Here is an 18,764-nt window from a genome sequence, read left to right on the forward strand (position 1 = left end):
CTCTGCTGAGTAAACTAGATGACATGCGTATCACTCAAACTGGTATAAAATTGCAAAGAAGTCCATGACCAATCTTCAGACAAAATGGAGAAAATGGGACTTTGAAGAGTAAAATATTCCTATCCTCCAAATAGTTTACATAAGGCAGCATCTTCAGAAATTATGGTTCCCGTTCTAAACTGGATCAACTGTAGAAAGGGCAGTAGCAAGTGATTGGTTAAAGGCAAGGGGACCTAGAAGCTATTTCTTTTCAAACTAGTGCCTAAGAAACCTGTATGCTTTGTGAGCAATCAGAGCATGGAGTCGTATTAGGAAAGAAAATTTGTTACATTTTATTCCACTGTTTCGTCCACATCTGACGTCTCAATTTTGACTCACCCTCATAGCGTCCAGAGGTAAAATCCCTTGGCATCTGTCCTGAGTGTCAAAAAGTGAGTATTGGGGCCAGCCTGGTGGCATAGTTTTTAAGGTCGCGCACTCCACTTTGGTGGCCCAGGGTTCACCAGTTCGGATCCAGGCAAAGACCTATGCACCACTCATCAAGCCATGCTGTGGTAGGCGTCCCACATATAAAGTAGAGGAAGATAGGCACGGATGTTAGCTCAGGGCCAGTCTTCCTCAAAAAAAGAAAATCCCATTCAGGTTTATTTTAAAATTTTTTAAATGATCAAAGATGGGTAGAAAGTAAAAGGGAAATTCTTCCATCTTTGTATGGTGGTACTCCAGACATAGCTATCATTGACCATTTGTTATTCTGCCAGACATTTTTCTACACATTTAGCTATATACATGTAAATTTCTAGGTTCTTACACTATATACTCTATATGTAATGGACAACAATTTGTCTATTTCACCAACAATATATTATAGTCACGTCCAAGTCAGTACAAATAAAATTCCCATTTTATTCCAAATGGGAATGGTCATAATGTATTTAGCCATCCACCTATTGGTGGAATTTTTATTGTTTATAATTTTTCATTATTACAAACAATGATGAAAGGAACATCTTTGAACAATTATATATGCACACCTATGCTGTTATTTCTGTAAAATTCAAATGTAAATTTTTGAATGGTAATATAGAGAGATTCCCCAAAGACTAAATGCTAGTGAAGCCTGGGTCTCCCAGGCACAAGGTAACATTGCCTTGGACCTTTCAGTTCAGTGATTACAATGGTCCAAGCTCATGGATGGACTTCCTCCGTGAATTTGCTCCAGATAAGCAGGGACCTTAAGGTTCCTTAGTTTCAGTCATTCTGGAAAATCAGAACAAAAGGTAAATGCCCAAAAGTATCCTTGATCCTAGCAGGTTTTTTCCTGGGAGGAATCCTTATTAGTCTGTAAGGGGTCAAGCTGACCCTTCCCTAATTTTCTATGACAGAGTCACATCTATGTTCTGGAGACTAAAAAGGGATCCAGGTCCAGATAAACATTTCTCCCTGAATGATTAAAGCAGTTAAAGAAAGATTTCCTAGAATTATTGGCTGTTATCTCTCTCTCATCAGTTAAAACCAGGAGAAAGAGATTCATACAGAAAATAATTCAATATTTTAAAGTTTTCTCCAGCCCTGCTGCCAGACACAAAAGCTAGAACGCATATGTATAAAAAGAGCTATTCACTCCTGTGTTGGAGGGGTGGAAATTGTTATCAGCCAGAGCAAAATGATAGGGCAGGTGTGCAATATGTTGGAGAGGGCAGCAATGAAGAAAATAACCAAGGCATTAAGGCTGGAGAAAGATGAACCTTTCCTGCCAGGATCATAGGAGAGAGATTTCATACATATGAGAAGAAAACAAAACAATGTAAGCATACAGGGGTAAAAATTAAAATGCAGAAGGTGCATTAAGAAGAGCCAAGTGGTTATTATGTTGTTCTGACAAAAGGCCCCATAAATAAAGCCTCCTACATGGGAACTTTGGTAAATAGATTTTGTGACTTGCCAGATTGAGACCACTAGACATTCTGTTTCGATCAGATGCCAGGGGAATTTTCCATGAACAAATTTCAAAGGAAATCCACATCTTCTCTTCAATATCCCAGAGCTTTGCTGCCCTTTTCTCATCACTCACTTCTCTCCCTCTCAGCTTCACAGACAGCAAATATTAGCAATGAAAAACCAAACATTGACAGAATTCATTCTACTGGGACTAACAGAGAACCCAGAGCTTCAAATTATCATCTTCATAGTTCTCTTCCTCGCTTATATATTCAGCTTCTTAGGTAACCTGACAATCATCACCCTCACACTGCTGGACTCCCACCTCCAGACTCCCATGTATTTCTTCCTCCAGAATTTCTCCTTCCTAGAAATTTCCTTTACCTCCACTTTGACTCCTAGGCTACTGATCAGCATCTCAACTGGCAACAAGAGCATCAGCTTTGCTGGCTGCTTCACTCAGTATTTCTTTGCCATATTCCTTGGGGCCACAGAGTTTTACCTCCTGGCTGCCATGTCCTATGACCGCTATGTGGCCATCTGTAAACCCCTACATTATGCAACCATCATGAGCAACAGAGTCTGCACCCAGCTGGTTCTCGGCTCCTGGCTAGGTGGCTTCCTCATCATCGTATCCCCAATCATCATGACCAGTCAGCTGGATTTCTGTGCCTCCAATGTCCTGAACCATTATTATTGTGACTATGGACCCCTCATCGAAATATCTTGCTCCGACACAAGAGTCCTGGAGCTGGTTGACTTTATCTTAGCGGTTGTGACTCTGGTGGTCACTCTGGTGCTGGTGATTCTCTCCTACACAAACATCATCTGGACCATTCTGAAGATCCCCTCTGCTCAGCAAAGGAAAAAGGCCTTCTCCACGTGTTCCTCTCACATGATTGTCATCTCCCTCTCTTATGGCAGCTGCATCTTCATGTACATAAAACCCTCAGCCAAAGAAGGAGTTGCCTTCAATAAGGGAGTAGCTGTGCTCAATAACTCACTTGCCCCTTTACTGAACCCGTTCATTTACACTTTAAGGAATAAACAAGTAAAACAAGCCTTCAAGGATGTGGCCATAAAAATAGGCCATCTTTATTCATTTTAGTGGCCTCAAAATCAATGGAAATTTTGAATGATATTCATGAAGTTATCTCAACTGAAAACTTAAGCTTCTGCTATCTCCTTTTGTTAAAGTAATTTCTCAGATAAATTGACTGTGAACACATGTCAAAATTTTGTTTCAAATTCACCAGCAAGGGAAAGGTGTTCAAAGAAGGTCAGTTCAAAGATCTTTTTTCTGGTAGATATCTTTTAATAAAAGGGGAATGTAGGAAAATAATATCATTAGAGTATGTACAAAAAGAACTATCTGGCTAAAAATTATTTTTCTTATCATAAATCTGGTGAGCAGCTGAATGATTGTCTACCTTCTCATGAGGAGCTCTTAGTCTTATCAATCACTATCAAAAGTTTCAAACACAGGGGCCAGCCCGGTGGTGCAGCGGTTAAGCTCGCACGTTCCGCTTCTCAGCAGTCCATGGTTCACCAGTTCGGATCCCGGGTACGGACATGGCCCTACTTGGCAAAAGCCATGCTGTGGTAGGCGTCCCATACATAAAAGTAGAGGAAGATGGGCATGGATGTTAGCTCAAAGCCAGTCTTCCTCAGCAAAAAGAGGAGGATTGGCAGTAGTTGGCTCAGGGCTAATCTTCCTCAAAAATAAATAAATAAAAGTTGTAAACACATTTGTCAGAAATTCCTAGATACTTCCCAGAAGAGATTATTCCTGATGTGACACACAAAAAAATTCTACTTCAGACAAACTTTCATAGGTTTTAAACAATTTTCTTTCTCAAGCTTCTCCCTCTGACAACTCCTACAGACTGCCTCCTCTTTCTGGCATCTCCTACAGATAATATTTCCTATTGTAAAGTACAGCATGGGATCTCCTGATTGTTCATAAGGACATTTCTGACTCTCATTTGAGGGCTGAAATCAGAATGAAAACTGTTACCAAGGAATCATTTGGAGCCCATTTAAAGGAAAATTCAGGTGAAGAGATATCTTAGACCATGTTGGCAATGATCAAAACCTATAGAAGCTAGTATGTGGCAAAGTGTGCCTTACTTTAAAGGACACATTTATAGATGAACCTGAGGAGGTTGGGAGTGTTACAGATGCTATTTAGGGAGGCCTTAGGATGCCATGGTTTATTAACTCTCTCCACAACTTCCTCAGATGGAATGCCTTGGTTGCCCCATCTGATCTTGCTAATCAGTGTGGTAATTGCTTCTGGCAGTCAAGTGGAGCCACCTGGCCCCTACTACTTCAGGCCCCATCATCTCCATGAATACTAACAAGCCTTGCTCCCTGGCCATCTGTCCTATTATCATCCCTGGTGAATGAGAGCCACCACTAAACTTTTTAGTGATATTGGCGTCCCTCTCAGCAGCACATTCCTCATGGCCTTGGTGAATGATGTGTCCTGTAATCCCTCTGGTGAAACAAATCTTCTAGTGTGTTGTATGCTCTTACATCATATCTCCATTCCTCATGCCCACCTCAGCCTCTTTATTCCTTCCTCTACCATCTTCCATGACAACTTAGGTATCTCCGCATCACTGAGTGTTGGACATCACTTTTTCAGGCCTTAAGAGCCACCCCAGCAATGAAGTGGGGTACTTGCTAGGGTGTAAAATCCCACGTCCTGATAACATGTTCCCAAATCAACAAATTCTTGCTCAGCCAGTTGTACATCCTGGGACCCCAATCAAAATTTAATCCTAGGAACATTTTTCTGACTTCTGCCAGCACAAGCTAGCCAACTCTTTCAATTCTTTTAGTATACAAGTTCTTTCCTCCTTTATCAAGCCTAGCATGTCCCCAACTGGATTATACTGGCTTTAACCCTAGTTATTAGCCTGGCATCTAGCAGAGAAGTTGGAGACAGCTCCTGAGGGAAGCATCTGGTGCCTTGTGGGGGAGACACTTCTAAAGCATCTTCCAGCTAGCTCTTAGTAGGAAATAGTGGGCCACCTCTGCAGATTCAAAGTATTTATAGTGAGCTGCAAAGTCAAAACCCTCAGACACATCCATCCAGATGTCCTTTTTTCACATTTCCAGTGTCCATATTTCCCCCATAAGGGTCCTGAGCTTCATAACAAACCTGCCTTGGCTAAGCATTCAAATGTCTCCGGAGCTCTATGACTCTAACAAGTAAATCAACACACCACTCAACTATATCTGTCCTTCCACCACAGGAGGTAACAGCTTCTTTGTAACCTATCACAGGTAGGCCTTCTGGCTCTCAACTTCAGCCATTAACTGCTTGCTAATAGCTCTTTGACTCTCATTATCCCTTTTCAGGGCATCAATACTACCTAGCAGTAACCTGTCAAATCTACTATATTTGTAGGCATTTATTCCCCCATATGTTTCAAATGCCTGCACCACATCTGTCACTGCATTCCCCTCCACTGTGTCATTTTTCCAGATCAATGCCAGTACACTACACACCAGATAATACCAACCCACTGCTAAAGGATTTTGAAGACTGAGGTGAACTGAAATTATTGATAGAAACAACAAAAACTAAATCAGTTCAACCCTTGACTAGGTGGACTCCACCTACCAACTATTAGCCTTACAGAAAAAAAATATGCCCATTTCTGTGTGTAAATACTATTTACCTCAGTCTCTGTTTGTCTCATGATGTCCAATATGCAATCAAAAGTTACAAGACACTCAAAAAAGCAAGAAGAAACAACCCATTATGAACACATAGTTTTGAATCAGACTCAGAGATGAGGCAGATGTTGGAATTATCAGATAGGGACTATAAAATAATCATGATTACTATGTTTAAGGATCTAGTGAACAAAAAGGATAACATGCATGAAAAGTTAGGGAACTTTAATTGAAAGGGAGAAAATGTTTTTTAAAAACTAATAGAATGCTAGGACATATTTTAAAAATATAATAGAATGATAGTAACAAAGAATTTCTGTAATGGGCTCATAAGCCTACTGGACACAGTTTAGGAAAGAATCAGTGAAACTGATGAAACAACAACAGAAATCATCCAAATTAAGTGCAAAGAGAAAAAAGCATAGGGAAAATAGCTGAGCATTTCAGAGCAATGGGACAATATCATATACTCAAAAATGTCTGCAATAGGAGTCCCAGAAGAAGAGAGCAGAATGGAGAGAAAGAAATATTTGAAGTGATAATGCCAGATAATTTTCCAATTATAATGAAAGACCACAAAGAAAAGATCCAAGAGACCCAGGGAACCTACAGCAGAATATTAGGAGAAATAACACACACAGATACATCATAGTCAAACTGCTGAAAATCAAAATGAAGAGAATATGTTGAAGTCATTCAGAGAAAAAGGAACAAAGGTGAGAATTTCAGCAGTTTTCTCAAAAGAAATTATGCCAGCAAGAAGACAATGGGCTGGCAGCTTTAAAATACTGAAAGGAGAAAGTACTGACCCAGAATTCTATTCCTAATGAAAATATGTTCTAAAAATTAAGGCAAATTAAAGAATTTTTAAAATAAACAAAAGCTGAGGGAGTACATAGCCAACATATCTATACTACAAGAAATGTTAAAGGAAATCCTTCAGGTAGAAGAAACATGATTCCACACAGAAATTTGGATCTACACATAGAACAGAAGACCACTAGAAATGGTAAAGATGAAAGTGAATATATAAGACATTGTCTTGGGGCCGGCCCCGTGGCTGAGTGGTTAAGTTCGCATGCTCTGCTGCAGCAGCCCAGGGGTTCACCAGTTTGGATCCTGGGTGCAGACATGACACCTCTCATCAAGCCATGCTGAGGTGGCATCCCACATGACACAACTAGACGGACGCACAACTAAAAATATGCAACTATGTACCAGGGGGCTTTGGGGAGAAAAAGGAAAAAATAAAATCTTTAAAAAAAGACAGAGAGAAAACTGAGAAAACCATCATAGAAAATCACCAAATTGAAATGGCTGTCATAAATACATGGGGCAATAAGGGAAATATAGAACAACCAGAAAACAAGAGATAAAATGGCAGTATTAAGCCCTCATATGTCGATAATCACTCTACGTGTAAATGGATTGAATTCTCAAATCAAAAGACACAGAGTGGCATGATGGGTTAAAAAACAAGGCCCAAGAATATGCTGCCTCTAGGAAACCCATCTCAGCTCTAAAACAAACACAGGCTCAGAGTTAAGGGATGGAAGAGGATACTCCAAGCAAATGGCAAACAAAAGAAAGCAGGTGTTGCATACTTGTATGAGACAAAGTAGACTTTGAGATAAAATAGGCAATGAGAGGGGCCAGCCCAGTGGCATAGTGGTTAAGTTTGCGTGCTCCACTTTGGTGGCCCAGGGTTTGTGGGTTCAGATTCTGGGCACAGACCCAGCATCGCTTGTCAAGCCATGCTATGACAGCATCCCTCATAAGATAGAGGAAGGTTGGCACAGATGTTACCTCAGTGACAATCTTCCTCAAGCAAAAAGAGGAAGATTGGCAACAGATGTTAGCTCAGTGAAATCTTCCTCACCAAAAAAAAAAACAAAACAGACAAGGAGAGACAAAGAGGGGCAGTATATAATGATAAGAAGGACTTTCCACCAAGAGGACATAACACTTATGAATATACTGCAGCTAACACAGGAGCACAAAGGTATATAAAGCAACAGTTAACAGTCCTAAAGGGAGAAACTAACAGCAACACAATAACTGTAGGGGACCTCAACACTCCACTTACATCAATGGATAGATCATCCAGACAGAAAGTCAACAAGGAAACAGTGGCCTTAAATGAAATGTTAGACCAGATAGACTTAATAAATACATATAGAACATTCCATCTAAAAACAACTGAATACGCATTCTTCTCAAGTACACATGGAACATTCTCAAAGATAGATCATATGTTGGGAAACAAAGCAATCCTCAATAAATTTAAGAAAATTGAAATCATATCAAGCATATTTTGTGGCACAGTGCTATGAAACTGGAAATCAACTGCAAGAAAAAAACTGGGAAAGTCACAAATATGTGGAGACTAAACAACATGCCACTGGACAATCAATGGATCATTGAAGAAAACAAAGGAGAAATCAAAAAATATCTGGGGACAAATGTAAATGAAGATATATTGCACCAACTCATGGGGGGTAGCAAAAGCAGTTGTAAGAGGGAAATTCATAGCAATATAGACCCACATCAACAAACAAGAAAAATCCTAAATAAGTAATTTTAGACTACACCTAACAGAACTAGAAAAAGAAGAACAAACAAAGCCAAAAGTCAACAGAAGGAAGGAAATAATAAAAATTAGGACAGAAATAAATGAAATAGAAACAAAAAAAAAAAAAACAGTAGAAAGGATAGTGAAACTAAGAGTTGGTTCCTTGAGAAGATAAACAAAATTCACAAATCCTCAGCCAGACTCACAAAGAAAATAAGAGAGAAGGCTCAAATAAATAAAATTAGAAATGAAAGAGAAGAAATTACAACAGATACCACAGAAATACAAAAGATTATAAGAAAATACTGTGAAAAACTATATGCCAATAAATTGGATACCTAGAAGAAATGGATAAATTCTTAGACTCATGAACCTCCCAAAACTGAATCAAGAAGAAATAGAGAATCTTAGTAGACCAATCACAAGTAAAGAGATTGAAACAGTAATCAAAAACCTCCCAAAAAACAAAATTCCAGGACCAGATGGCTTCTCTGGAGAATTCTACCAAACATTCAAAGAAGATTAAATACCTATCCTTCTCAAACTATTCCAAAAAACTGAAGAAGATGGACCACTCCCTAACTCATTCTATGAAGCCAACATGACCCTGATCCCAAAGCCAGTCAAGGACAACACAAAGAAGGAAAATTACAGGCCAATATCACTGATGAACATAGATGCAAAAATCTTCAACAAAATATTGGCAAACCAAATATAGCAATACCTTAAAAGGATCATACACCCTGATACACTGGGATTTATGCAGTGGACACAGGAATGGTTCAATATCCACAAAGCAACCAATGTGATACACCACGTTAACAAAATGAGGAATAAAAGTCACATGATGATCTCAATAGATGCAGAGACAGGATTTGACAATATCCAACAGCGACTTATGATAAAAATTCTCAATAAAATTGGCATACAAGGAAAGTGCCTCATTATAATAAAGGCCATATGTGACAAACCCACAGCCAACATCATACTCAATGGGGAAAAACATCCCTCTGAGAACAGGAAGAAGACAAGGGTGCCCACTCTTGCTACTCTTATTCTACATAGTACTGGAGGTTTTGGTCAGTGCAATTAGGCAAGTAAAAGAAATAACAGGTAACCAAACTGGTAAGGAGGAAGTGAAACTCTTGCTGTTTGCAGATGACATGATTCTACATACAGAAAACCTAAAGAATCCATCAGAAAACTATTATAAATAGTAAACAATATAGCAAAGTAGCAGGGTACAAAGTTAACTTACAAAAATCAGTTTCATTTCTGTACTCTAAAAACAAACTAACAGAAAGGGAAGTCAAGAATACAATCCAATTTACAGTTGCAACAAAAAAATAAAATATCTAGGAATAAATTTAACCAAGGAGGTGAAAGACCTATACCCTGAAAACTATAAGACATTATTGAAAGAAAGCAAAGATGACATAAAGAATTGGAAAGATATTCCATGCACATGGATTGGAAGAATAAACATAGTTAAAATGTCCATATTACCTAAAGCAATCTACAGACTCAATGCAATCCCAACCAGAATCCCAATGACATTCTTCACAGAAATAGAACAAAGAATCCTAAAATTTATGTGGAACAACAAAAGATCTTGAATAGCTAAAGCAATCCTGAGAAAAAAGAACAAAGCTGGAGGCATTATAATCCCTGACTTCAAAATATACTGCAAAGCTATAGCAATCTAAACAGCATGGTACTGGTACAGAAACAGACACACAGATGAACGGAACAGAATTCAGAGCCCAGAAGTGAAACCACACAGCTGTGGACAGCTAATCTTCAACAAAGAAACCAAGAACATACAATGGAGAAAGTAAAGTCTCTTCAATAAATGGTGTTGGGAAAACCGAACAGCCACATGCAAAAGAATGAAAGTAGACCATTATATTATGCCACACACAAAAATTAACCCAAAATGGATTAAAGACCTGAATTTAACACCTGAAACCATAAAACTCTTAGAAGAAAACATAGGCAGTTACATTGTTTGACGTTGGTCTTAGGAGGACAGCATCTTTTCTAATACCATGTCTACTCAAGCATGGGAAACTAAAGAAAAAATCAACAAATGGGACTACATCAGACTAAAGAGCATCTTCAAGGCAAAGGAAACCAGGAACAAAATGAAAAGATAATCCACTAACTTGGAGAAAATATTTGCAAATCATATATCCAACAAAGGGTTAATTTCCAAAATATATGAAGAACTCATACAACTGAACAATTAAAAAAAACAAACAACCCAATCAAAAAATGGGCAGAGGATATGAACAGACATTTTTCCAAAGAAGATATACAGAGCCAACAGACACATTAAAAGATGTTTAACATCAATAATTATTAATGAAATGCAAATTAAAACTACAATGAGACATCACCTTACACCTGTCAGAATAGCTATAATTACCAAGACCAAAAATAACAAATGTTGGAAAGGTTGTGGAGAAAAGGGAACCATCATACACTGCTGGTAGGAATGCAAACTGATGCAGCCACTATGGAAAAGAGTATGGAGATTATCAGAAAATTAGGAATATAAATATCGTATGACCCAGCTATCCCACTGCTGGGTATTTATTCAAAGAACGTGAAATCAACAATTCAAAGAGACTCATGCATGCCTATGTTGCATTGCACTGCAGCATCATTCACAACAGCCAAGATGTAGAAGCAACCCAAGTGCCCGTCAACTGATGAATGGATAAAGAAGATGTGGTGTATATATATACAATGGAATACTACTCAGCCATAAAAAAAGACAAAATCATCCCATTTGCAAAAACATGAATGGACCTTGAAGCTATTATTTTAAGTGAAATAAGCCAGTCAGAGAAAGACAAACACCACATGATTTCACTCATATGTGGAAGATAAATACATGGACAAAGAGAACAGACTAGTGGTTACCAGAGGGGAAGGGGGTTGGGGAGTGGGCCAAAGGGGTAAAGGGGCACATACATATGGTGACAGACAAAAATTAGACTATTGGTGACGAACATGGTGCAGACTCTACAGAAACTGAAAAGAAGAAAGAAAGAAAGAAAGAAAGATTAATAAAAGGCCACCCTTGAAATTACCCAGAGGTTACATGTAGCAAATAAAAAAGATTGTTTTATTTATCTGGGTAAATCCTAAAGAATAAGTAGTCGTGTTTCTGAAGATTTATACTCACTTGCAAGGCTGACATATTGTTTTGATTGTTGATACCATGATATTTTTATGTCATTTACTTTTTATGATAATAGAAGGTAATCACATGCTTAGTGTTTAAAAAATTGGGAGAAAGCAAACTATAAGGAAGAAAATAAAAGTCTCATAATCATTTGAAAAAAAAGAAGATATGGGATATATATATATACAATGGAATATTGCTCAGGTGTAAAAACAAAAAAAAGATGAAATCTTGCCATTTGCAACAACATGGGATGCACATTGAGGGTATTATCCTAAATGAAACAAGTCAGAAGGAAAAAGACAAATACTATATGATTTCACTCACATGAGGAATATAACAACAAAAACAAAAACCAAACAAACTTACAGAAGCAGAAAACAGATTGGTGGTTACCAAAGAGGAAAGGAGGTGAGGGGAGGGCAATTATATGATGATGAATGGAAACTACACTTTTGGTGGTGAGCACTCTACAATATATGCAGATGTCAAATTATAATGTTGTACACCTGAAACCTATGCAATATTCTAAACCAATGTCGCCTTAATAAAATTAATAAATAAATAATCCATGCTAAAAGACGAAGTTACAAGTAAAATTACAAAACATTTTGATTTGAATGAAAATGAAAGCACAATATATAAAAGTTTATGGCTCAGAGCTAAAGCAGTACTTACAGGGAAATGTACTGCATTAAACGCTTATGTCAGAAAACAAGGGTCTCAAATCAATAATCTAGCTTGTTGATTAATAAACTAGAAAAACAACAGCAAAAATAGACTCAAAGTAAGAAGTATATAAGGCAAACAAAAGTAGAATCAATAAAATTGAAAACAGAGAAATGACAGAGAAAATGAAGAAACCCAAAAACTGATGCTGAAAAGACCAATAAAATTGATAAACCTCCAGCCAGACTGGCCAGGAAAGAAAAAGAGAAAAAGCACAAATTATTAATATCAGAAATGAAGGAGGAAACATCACTGAAGATTCTGTAGGCATTAAAAGGATAATAACTATTATGAACAACTTTGTGCCAATAAATACTATAATTTGAGTGAAACAAACAAATTACTTGAAAGATACAAATTGCTGAAGCTCATTCAAGAAAGGATACATATTCTGAAGATTCTGATAACCATTAAATAAATAGAACTTGTGGGGCCAGCCCAGTGGTGTAGTGATTAAGCTCATGAACTCCACTTTGGGGGCCCAGGGTTCACAGGTTCAGATCCTGGGCGTGGGTCTATCCTTGCTCATCAAGCCATGCTGCGGCAACATCCCACATAAAACAGAGGAAGATTGGCACAGATCTTATCTCAGTGACAATCTTCCTCAAGCAAAAAGAGGAAGATCAGCAACAGATGTTAGCTCAGGGCCAATCTTCCTCACAAAAAAAAAGAAAAAGAAATAGAATTTGTAGTTAAAAACCTCCAAAAAGAAAACTCCTGGCCTAATTGTCTTTACTGGCATCTTTTACCAGACATTTAAGGAATAAATAATACCAATTCTCCATTAATTCTTCCAGAAAATTAGAAGAGAAGGAAACATTTTCCAACTCATTCAAGACCAGCATCACCCTCACGCCAAAACAAATAAATACACTTCAGGAAAAGAAAACTACAGACCAATATCCTTCATGGACCTGGATGCAAAAGTCCTGAATAAAATATTATCAAATAAAATCCAGCAATATATTTTTTAAAAAGACAATATGTCACAACCACTGGCCAGAAATATAAGGTTAACTTAACATTCAAAATATCCATCAATGCATATGCCAAAACTTGTCAAGATGTATATATTAAATATGTACAATTTTTCATGTCAATTATACCTCAATAAAGATTTTTAAATTAAATTAAATTAAAAGTTTGCTAACTTGCTAGAAGGATCAATTAACTCATTAATTTTAGAATGAAATTAAAAATAATCCATCAATGTAATCACTATATCAAGAGAAAAACTTAAAATATATAATTATCTTAAGTACAGAAAATGCATTTTTAGAAATTCTACATGCATTCATGATTTTTTTAAAAACTCCTAGCAAATTAGAAATAAGGTAAATTTTTCAACCAAATAAAGGATATCCATAAAAAACCAATAACTAATATCAACCTTAGTGGGAAAAACTGAATGTCTTTCACCTAAGTTTGGGAAGAAGATAAGGATGTCCATTATCACCACTCATATTCAACATTGTAATAAAGGTCCTAGCCAGTGAAATAAAGCATGAAAAAAAAATATTGCAAAGGAAGAAATAAAACTGTCTGTATTCGAGTATACATGATCATCAACACAGAAAATTTCAAAGATGCTACAAAAATCTACTAGGACTAATACATGAATTTAATAAGATCACAGAATAGAAGTAAATGTATACAAATCACCTGTATTTCTAAGACAAGATTCCGCCATTTGCGACAACATGGATGGTCCTTGAGGATATTATTATAAGCAAAATAAGCCAGACAGAGAAACACAAACACCATATAATTTGACTCATGTGGAAGATAAACGAACACATGGGTAAGGAGAACAGATTGGTGGTTACCGGAGGGGAAAGGAGTGGGGGGAGGGCAAAAGGGGTAAAGGGGCACATATGTCTGGTGACAGATAAAAACTAGACTATTGGTGGTGAACATGATGCAGTATATACAGAAAATGACATATAATAATATACACCTGAAACTTACACAATGTTATAAGCCAATATGACTTCAATAAAATAACTTTTTTTAAAGTAGAATCCTAGACTTTTTTGTGGAACACAGAACTGAGAATAAGTGTTTAGAAACTTTTACAACAATTTACAAAGTAAATTTTGTCTATTAAATCTAAAACAAAAATAAATTAGGGTTTGGCAAAAAAGTACTCCAGCAAAAGAAAAGAAAAATCAATTATATTTCTATATATTAACAACAAACAATTACTAGAGTTGGCGAGGAAGAGTACCAGAGACAGAGAGTTGCATGAGTTCCCTAGGTCTGCAGAGGAGCCCCCTGAGTCAGCTGAGTACTGATCAGCTCATGTGTGTGAGGAAACTACTCAAGGCATGACGCCACCCAAGGTTTGATGAGTTACTTGTGCCTGGGCTCCTGTGGCTTCTTTCTATATGAGTCACAAAGACATCTAGCTGGCCCCATAAAAACGAGATCCCTGAGGCCATCTTCCTGGGGCAAAGACAACAAGGTGTTCTTTTGCACCTAAAGAAACTCATTGATGAATTCCTGTGCCTCCCCTGAGGTTATTTTCATTTGTTCCCAAGAGGGTTAGACCCAGCTTCAAGGTGAGCAGGCAAAAAAGAGACTGAAATTTCAGACGGCGTCATGAAGAGTATAGAAAAGGTGAGCAGAAACCTCTTCACAATATTCTACAACATGATAAGTATAGGGAAGCCTCCTGCAGCTCAAAAACACTGAAATTAAAACAAATGGAAAGACATCTAATTTACAGCATGCCCTTAAGAGCTATAAAGTGCTGTTAGAAACTGAAAAACTAAGACTCAGGAAAGGGAAAGAATTGTCTAAGTTCTCAGGGTTAGTAACAGAACTAGTGCTGGAATCTAAGTCTTCACTTCTGATATAGCAGCAAACGTTCACACGTTCACATCATGCAGAGGTACCCATATGCAAAGCCACACCTGAACATAATATTTTAGCAACAAAATTTCAAACCAAATTAAAATTGCTGAACAGACTGGACATCTATAGATGTGGTGGGACCAGCCAAAATTGTAAGGATCAACAAAGTTGTCTTTGATACCTTCCAATCAGCTCTCAAAAACGTGTATTGACAATCACCAACTACAAAACTAACAACTCACAGTGACACAAATACTCATTTAGGAGCAAGTTCTTAGGTGACTATTTTGTCATTTTCTCCAGAGATTTTTCACGAATTGTCCTGCTTACAACTTGTGGCCAAAGCAACCATAGCCTAAACTCGTTAGTGAATTCAGAGCACAGGTCCCCCTGAGCACCATTTAGTTTTTTCCCAGAATTGATCCCCAGAGTAAAAGACTATAAAGCAAATATTCCTTTTCATTGGATGGACCTGCTCAGAAGCCTCTTATGTGACCTGAAACTTCAGAACCTTAGATTCCTGGGGGAAACCATGGGCCATAGCACAAGAGGGAAGCTTCCAGCCCCATCTCAGCCTCTCTCTGACCCATCTGCTGCATGGCTGGGATGTTGATGAGCAACAGAATTTAGTCCTTGGATAGCTATGCTTTAGGATTGTTGCTGCTGAAGGGGCAGAAATGTTGGAGAAGGCCAGCAAGGAATGAAGAATGAGTCAAGAAAAGATTTCTATGGGAATATAATCCCATAATTATTTCTACAGTGTTGCTTCCACATTTTGCTGCAAGTCTGAGCTCTTTTCATGAAACCACATGGGACATTCAGGCCTGTACACTCCCTGCTCCCTCTTTGGGGGATCGTCAGAGACCTGAGGAGCACATATTGTCCCTGGGCTGGTGACTTCCTGAGGCCACTTCCCAGATAGCAAGTCATTGTACAGAAAGGGAGGGGGCTGCAGGTCACGGCTTTCCTTGCCAGGCCCCAGAAATGACCCAAGACAAAGGGAAATTGGCAAATTCTCTGCCGCCCCTGGGAGCTCCCTTGTGCTCCTTCTGAGAAAATAACAGACTCAGAATCCTTAAAAAAAAAAAATTAAAAAAAAAAACTGAAGCTAAAAGATAGCTCTCCTTGCCAAACAGACTATGGCCTCTTTGCAAACACTGGCTGGGGGAGGGGGAGAGAGAGGCAGCAGGTCTCTAAGCAAGAATTCTCCAAATGTTTTTAATCATACTTCCCATCAGTAAAAATTTTTAAATGAAGTTGAAGTATCTCCAATATATGTGCATATTAATTAATTTTTAAACTATTTACAGGTACTGCTATATAAATGTATAGTTTATGTTTTAAAACATACACAAAACTAGAATTTTTTAACCAGCTAAAATAAATTTCATAGTTGATCAACTTCAAGACATACAGTTCAACATCTCTGAAACTGGGAGGCATCTTATGATCAGTGATGTTTTAGCATAGTATCATAGTCTAGTTGGTGGCATCTTTTCTTTCTTAATGGCACATAAAAAAATAGTGTATCTCACATTGATTTGTATCTTATACTTTATGAAATATGCATAACTAGAAGGCTCTCATATCTCGTAAATCCTATGATGTGGGTGCCCCCCACATTTAAGGACCTGTTACAGGGACCATAGGGTTCCTGGGCCATTGGTCTCAAACAGAAAGGAATGAGAGAAAATCATTCATTCTTATTTCATAGGTTTCTCCAGGGAAAAGTCTGTTTTCTACTCTGTAATATAACAAGTCTGCGAGCCTCAGAATATCCGACCATGGCAAGGAAACATTCAAGTGGCCTGCACTTATTTTTTAGCTCCTCACTATGGCCCTAGGCCAATAATTAATTTCTGTAGGTTTACCTTTCTCATCAAAAAATGAGTGCAGTAACCCTCATAGTATTTCATTTCTTGTCAATACCATCCTAGCAATCTTTATAGATCACTGTCATATGCCAGGCCCCAGGGATCAGCGTGAGAAAGGAGTTTGAGCACCTGAATAGACACTCTTCCAAAGACACAAATGGCCAACAGGTACATGAAAAAATGCCAACATCACTTATCATCAGGGAAATGCAAACCAAAATTACAATGAGATATCATCTTACACCTGTCAGGACGTTTACCATCAAAAAGAGAAGATAGTAAGTGTTGGTGAGGATGTGGAAAAAAGGGAACCCTTGGTACACTGTTGGTGGGAATGAAAATTGTTACAGCCACTATGGGAAACAGTGTAGAGGCTCCTCAAGAAATTAAAAATAGAATTCCATCAGATCCAGCAATCCCACTTCTGAGTATCTAGTCAAAGAAAACAAAATCTTTATCTGTATAAAGATATCTGTACTCCATGTTCATTGTGGCATTGTTCACAATAGCCAAGGTATGGAAATAGCCTAAGTGTCTGTCAACAGATGAATGGATAAAGAAAATGTGATAGGTAGATAGATAAATATGCACATACACACACACACACAGAGGAATATTATTCAGCCTCAGGAAAAGAGGGAAATCCTTCCGTTTGCAATAACATAGATGAAACTGGAGGGCATTATGCTAGATGAAATAAGCCAGACAGAGAAAGACAAATACTGTATTATATCACTTATATGTGGAATCTAAATAAAAAGTCAAATTCATAGAAACAGAGAGTAGAATGGTTGTTGCCAGGGGCTGGGTGTTGGGGGAAATGGGGAGATGTCAGTCAAAGGGTACAAAATTTCAGTTATAAGATGAATAAGTTCTGAGAACCTAATGTATAACATGGTGACTATAGCTGGGAGTGCTGTATTGTATAAATAAAATTTGCTAAAAGAATATAACTTAAATATTCTCACACACAAAAAAAATGGTTAATGTGTGAGATGATGGATGTGTTAATTAACTGCAAGAAGGAAATCCTTTCACAATGTACACGAATATCAATTCATCACATTGTACACTTTACAGATCTTTCCATTTCATTTGTCAAATTTTATTTTTCAAAGCTGGGGGGAGAGAAGCAGAGGAATTTGAGTAAAAATGAGTAAGACCTTCCCAATCTTCAAGTAACTTACAATGCGGATGCAAATGTCAGGCAATTTTTAATAAGGGTTCAATGGAAGCAAACAGCCAGGTGAGTGAAAATGGCTTCTTATTCCAAAATTACGTGCTCCATATGTGAGCAATGGTTTAGGAAGTAGGAAGTTTCATTGTGAATACAGACCTAAGAAGCAGATCTACTGAGGAGAAGTGCAGGTAAGTGCTAAGATACACACGTGAACAGAAGACAGTCCCTGAGCTCAGGGTGTTTGTGTCTGGCAGGGAAGACAGACTCCATCCTATATAACCGACTCCATGAAAATATAACAGAGGCACAAACCATGTGTTATGGGAGCTGAGAGGAGGCAGTTAACTCAGCCTAGAGCTTAAGGGAAACGCCTCATATAAGAAGTCAGACTTCAGCTGGAACTTGAATAGGTATTTGCCAGTTCTAAAGAGGATTGGGGAGCAGCAGAGAATTTTTTGTAGGCTTTCTCATAGGAAATAAAAGGAAGGAATAAAAGAAAGAAAAGAGAGAGGGAAGAAAAGAGGGAGAGAGGAAAGCCACTGACATTGAATAATTCCTTAAAGACTGAAAGAGGTGAGTTTTCTGACTAGGGAAGGGCCTACAGAAGCTTCTGCTCTGCTTCCTTGATCCATGGGAGGCAGCAGACAGGTAAAGGAACGATGGACTTCAGGAGGAATTTTCCTCTTCCTCATCCTGGTTTCTGATGCTTCTGTCCACCAGGTTTGCACT

The 18,764-nt window shown here is 37.9% G+C and overlaps 2 protein-coding genes across 2 annotated transcripts in view; one reads left to right on the plus strand and one right to left on the minus strand.

Moving 5' to 3' along the window:
• LOC139083404 (olfactory receptor 6C2-like) overlaps positions 1 to 18,764 on the minus strand; it is a 152,761-nt gene that overhangs the window by 87,018 nt on the left and 46,979 nt on the right. The window lies entirely within an intron of this gene.
• LOC139083710 (olfactory receptor 6C4-like) lies at positions 2,111 to 3,049 on the plus strand. The gene has a single exon (XM_070622175.1). It carries the CDS (start codon positions 2,114 to 2,116, stop codon positions 3,047 to 3,049), a length of 936 nt encoding a protein of 311 aa, XP_070478276.1. The 5' UTR covers positions 2,111 to 2,113.

This window comes from Equus przewalskii, chromosome 5, assembly GCF_037783145.1.
Source record: "Equus przewalskii isolate Varuska chromosome 5, EquPr2, whole genome shotgun sequence".
NCBI lineage: Eukaryota > Metazoa > Chordata > Mammalia > Perissodactyla > Equidae > Equus > Equus przewalskii.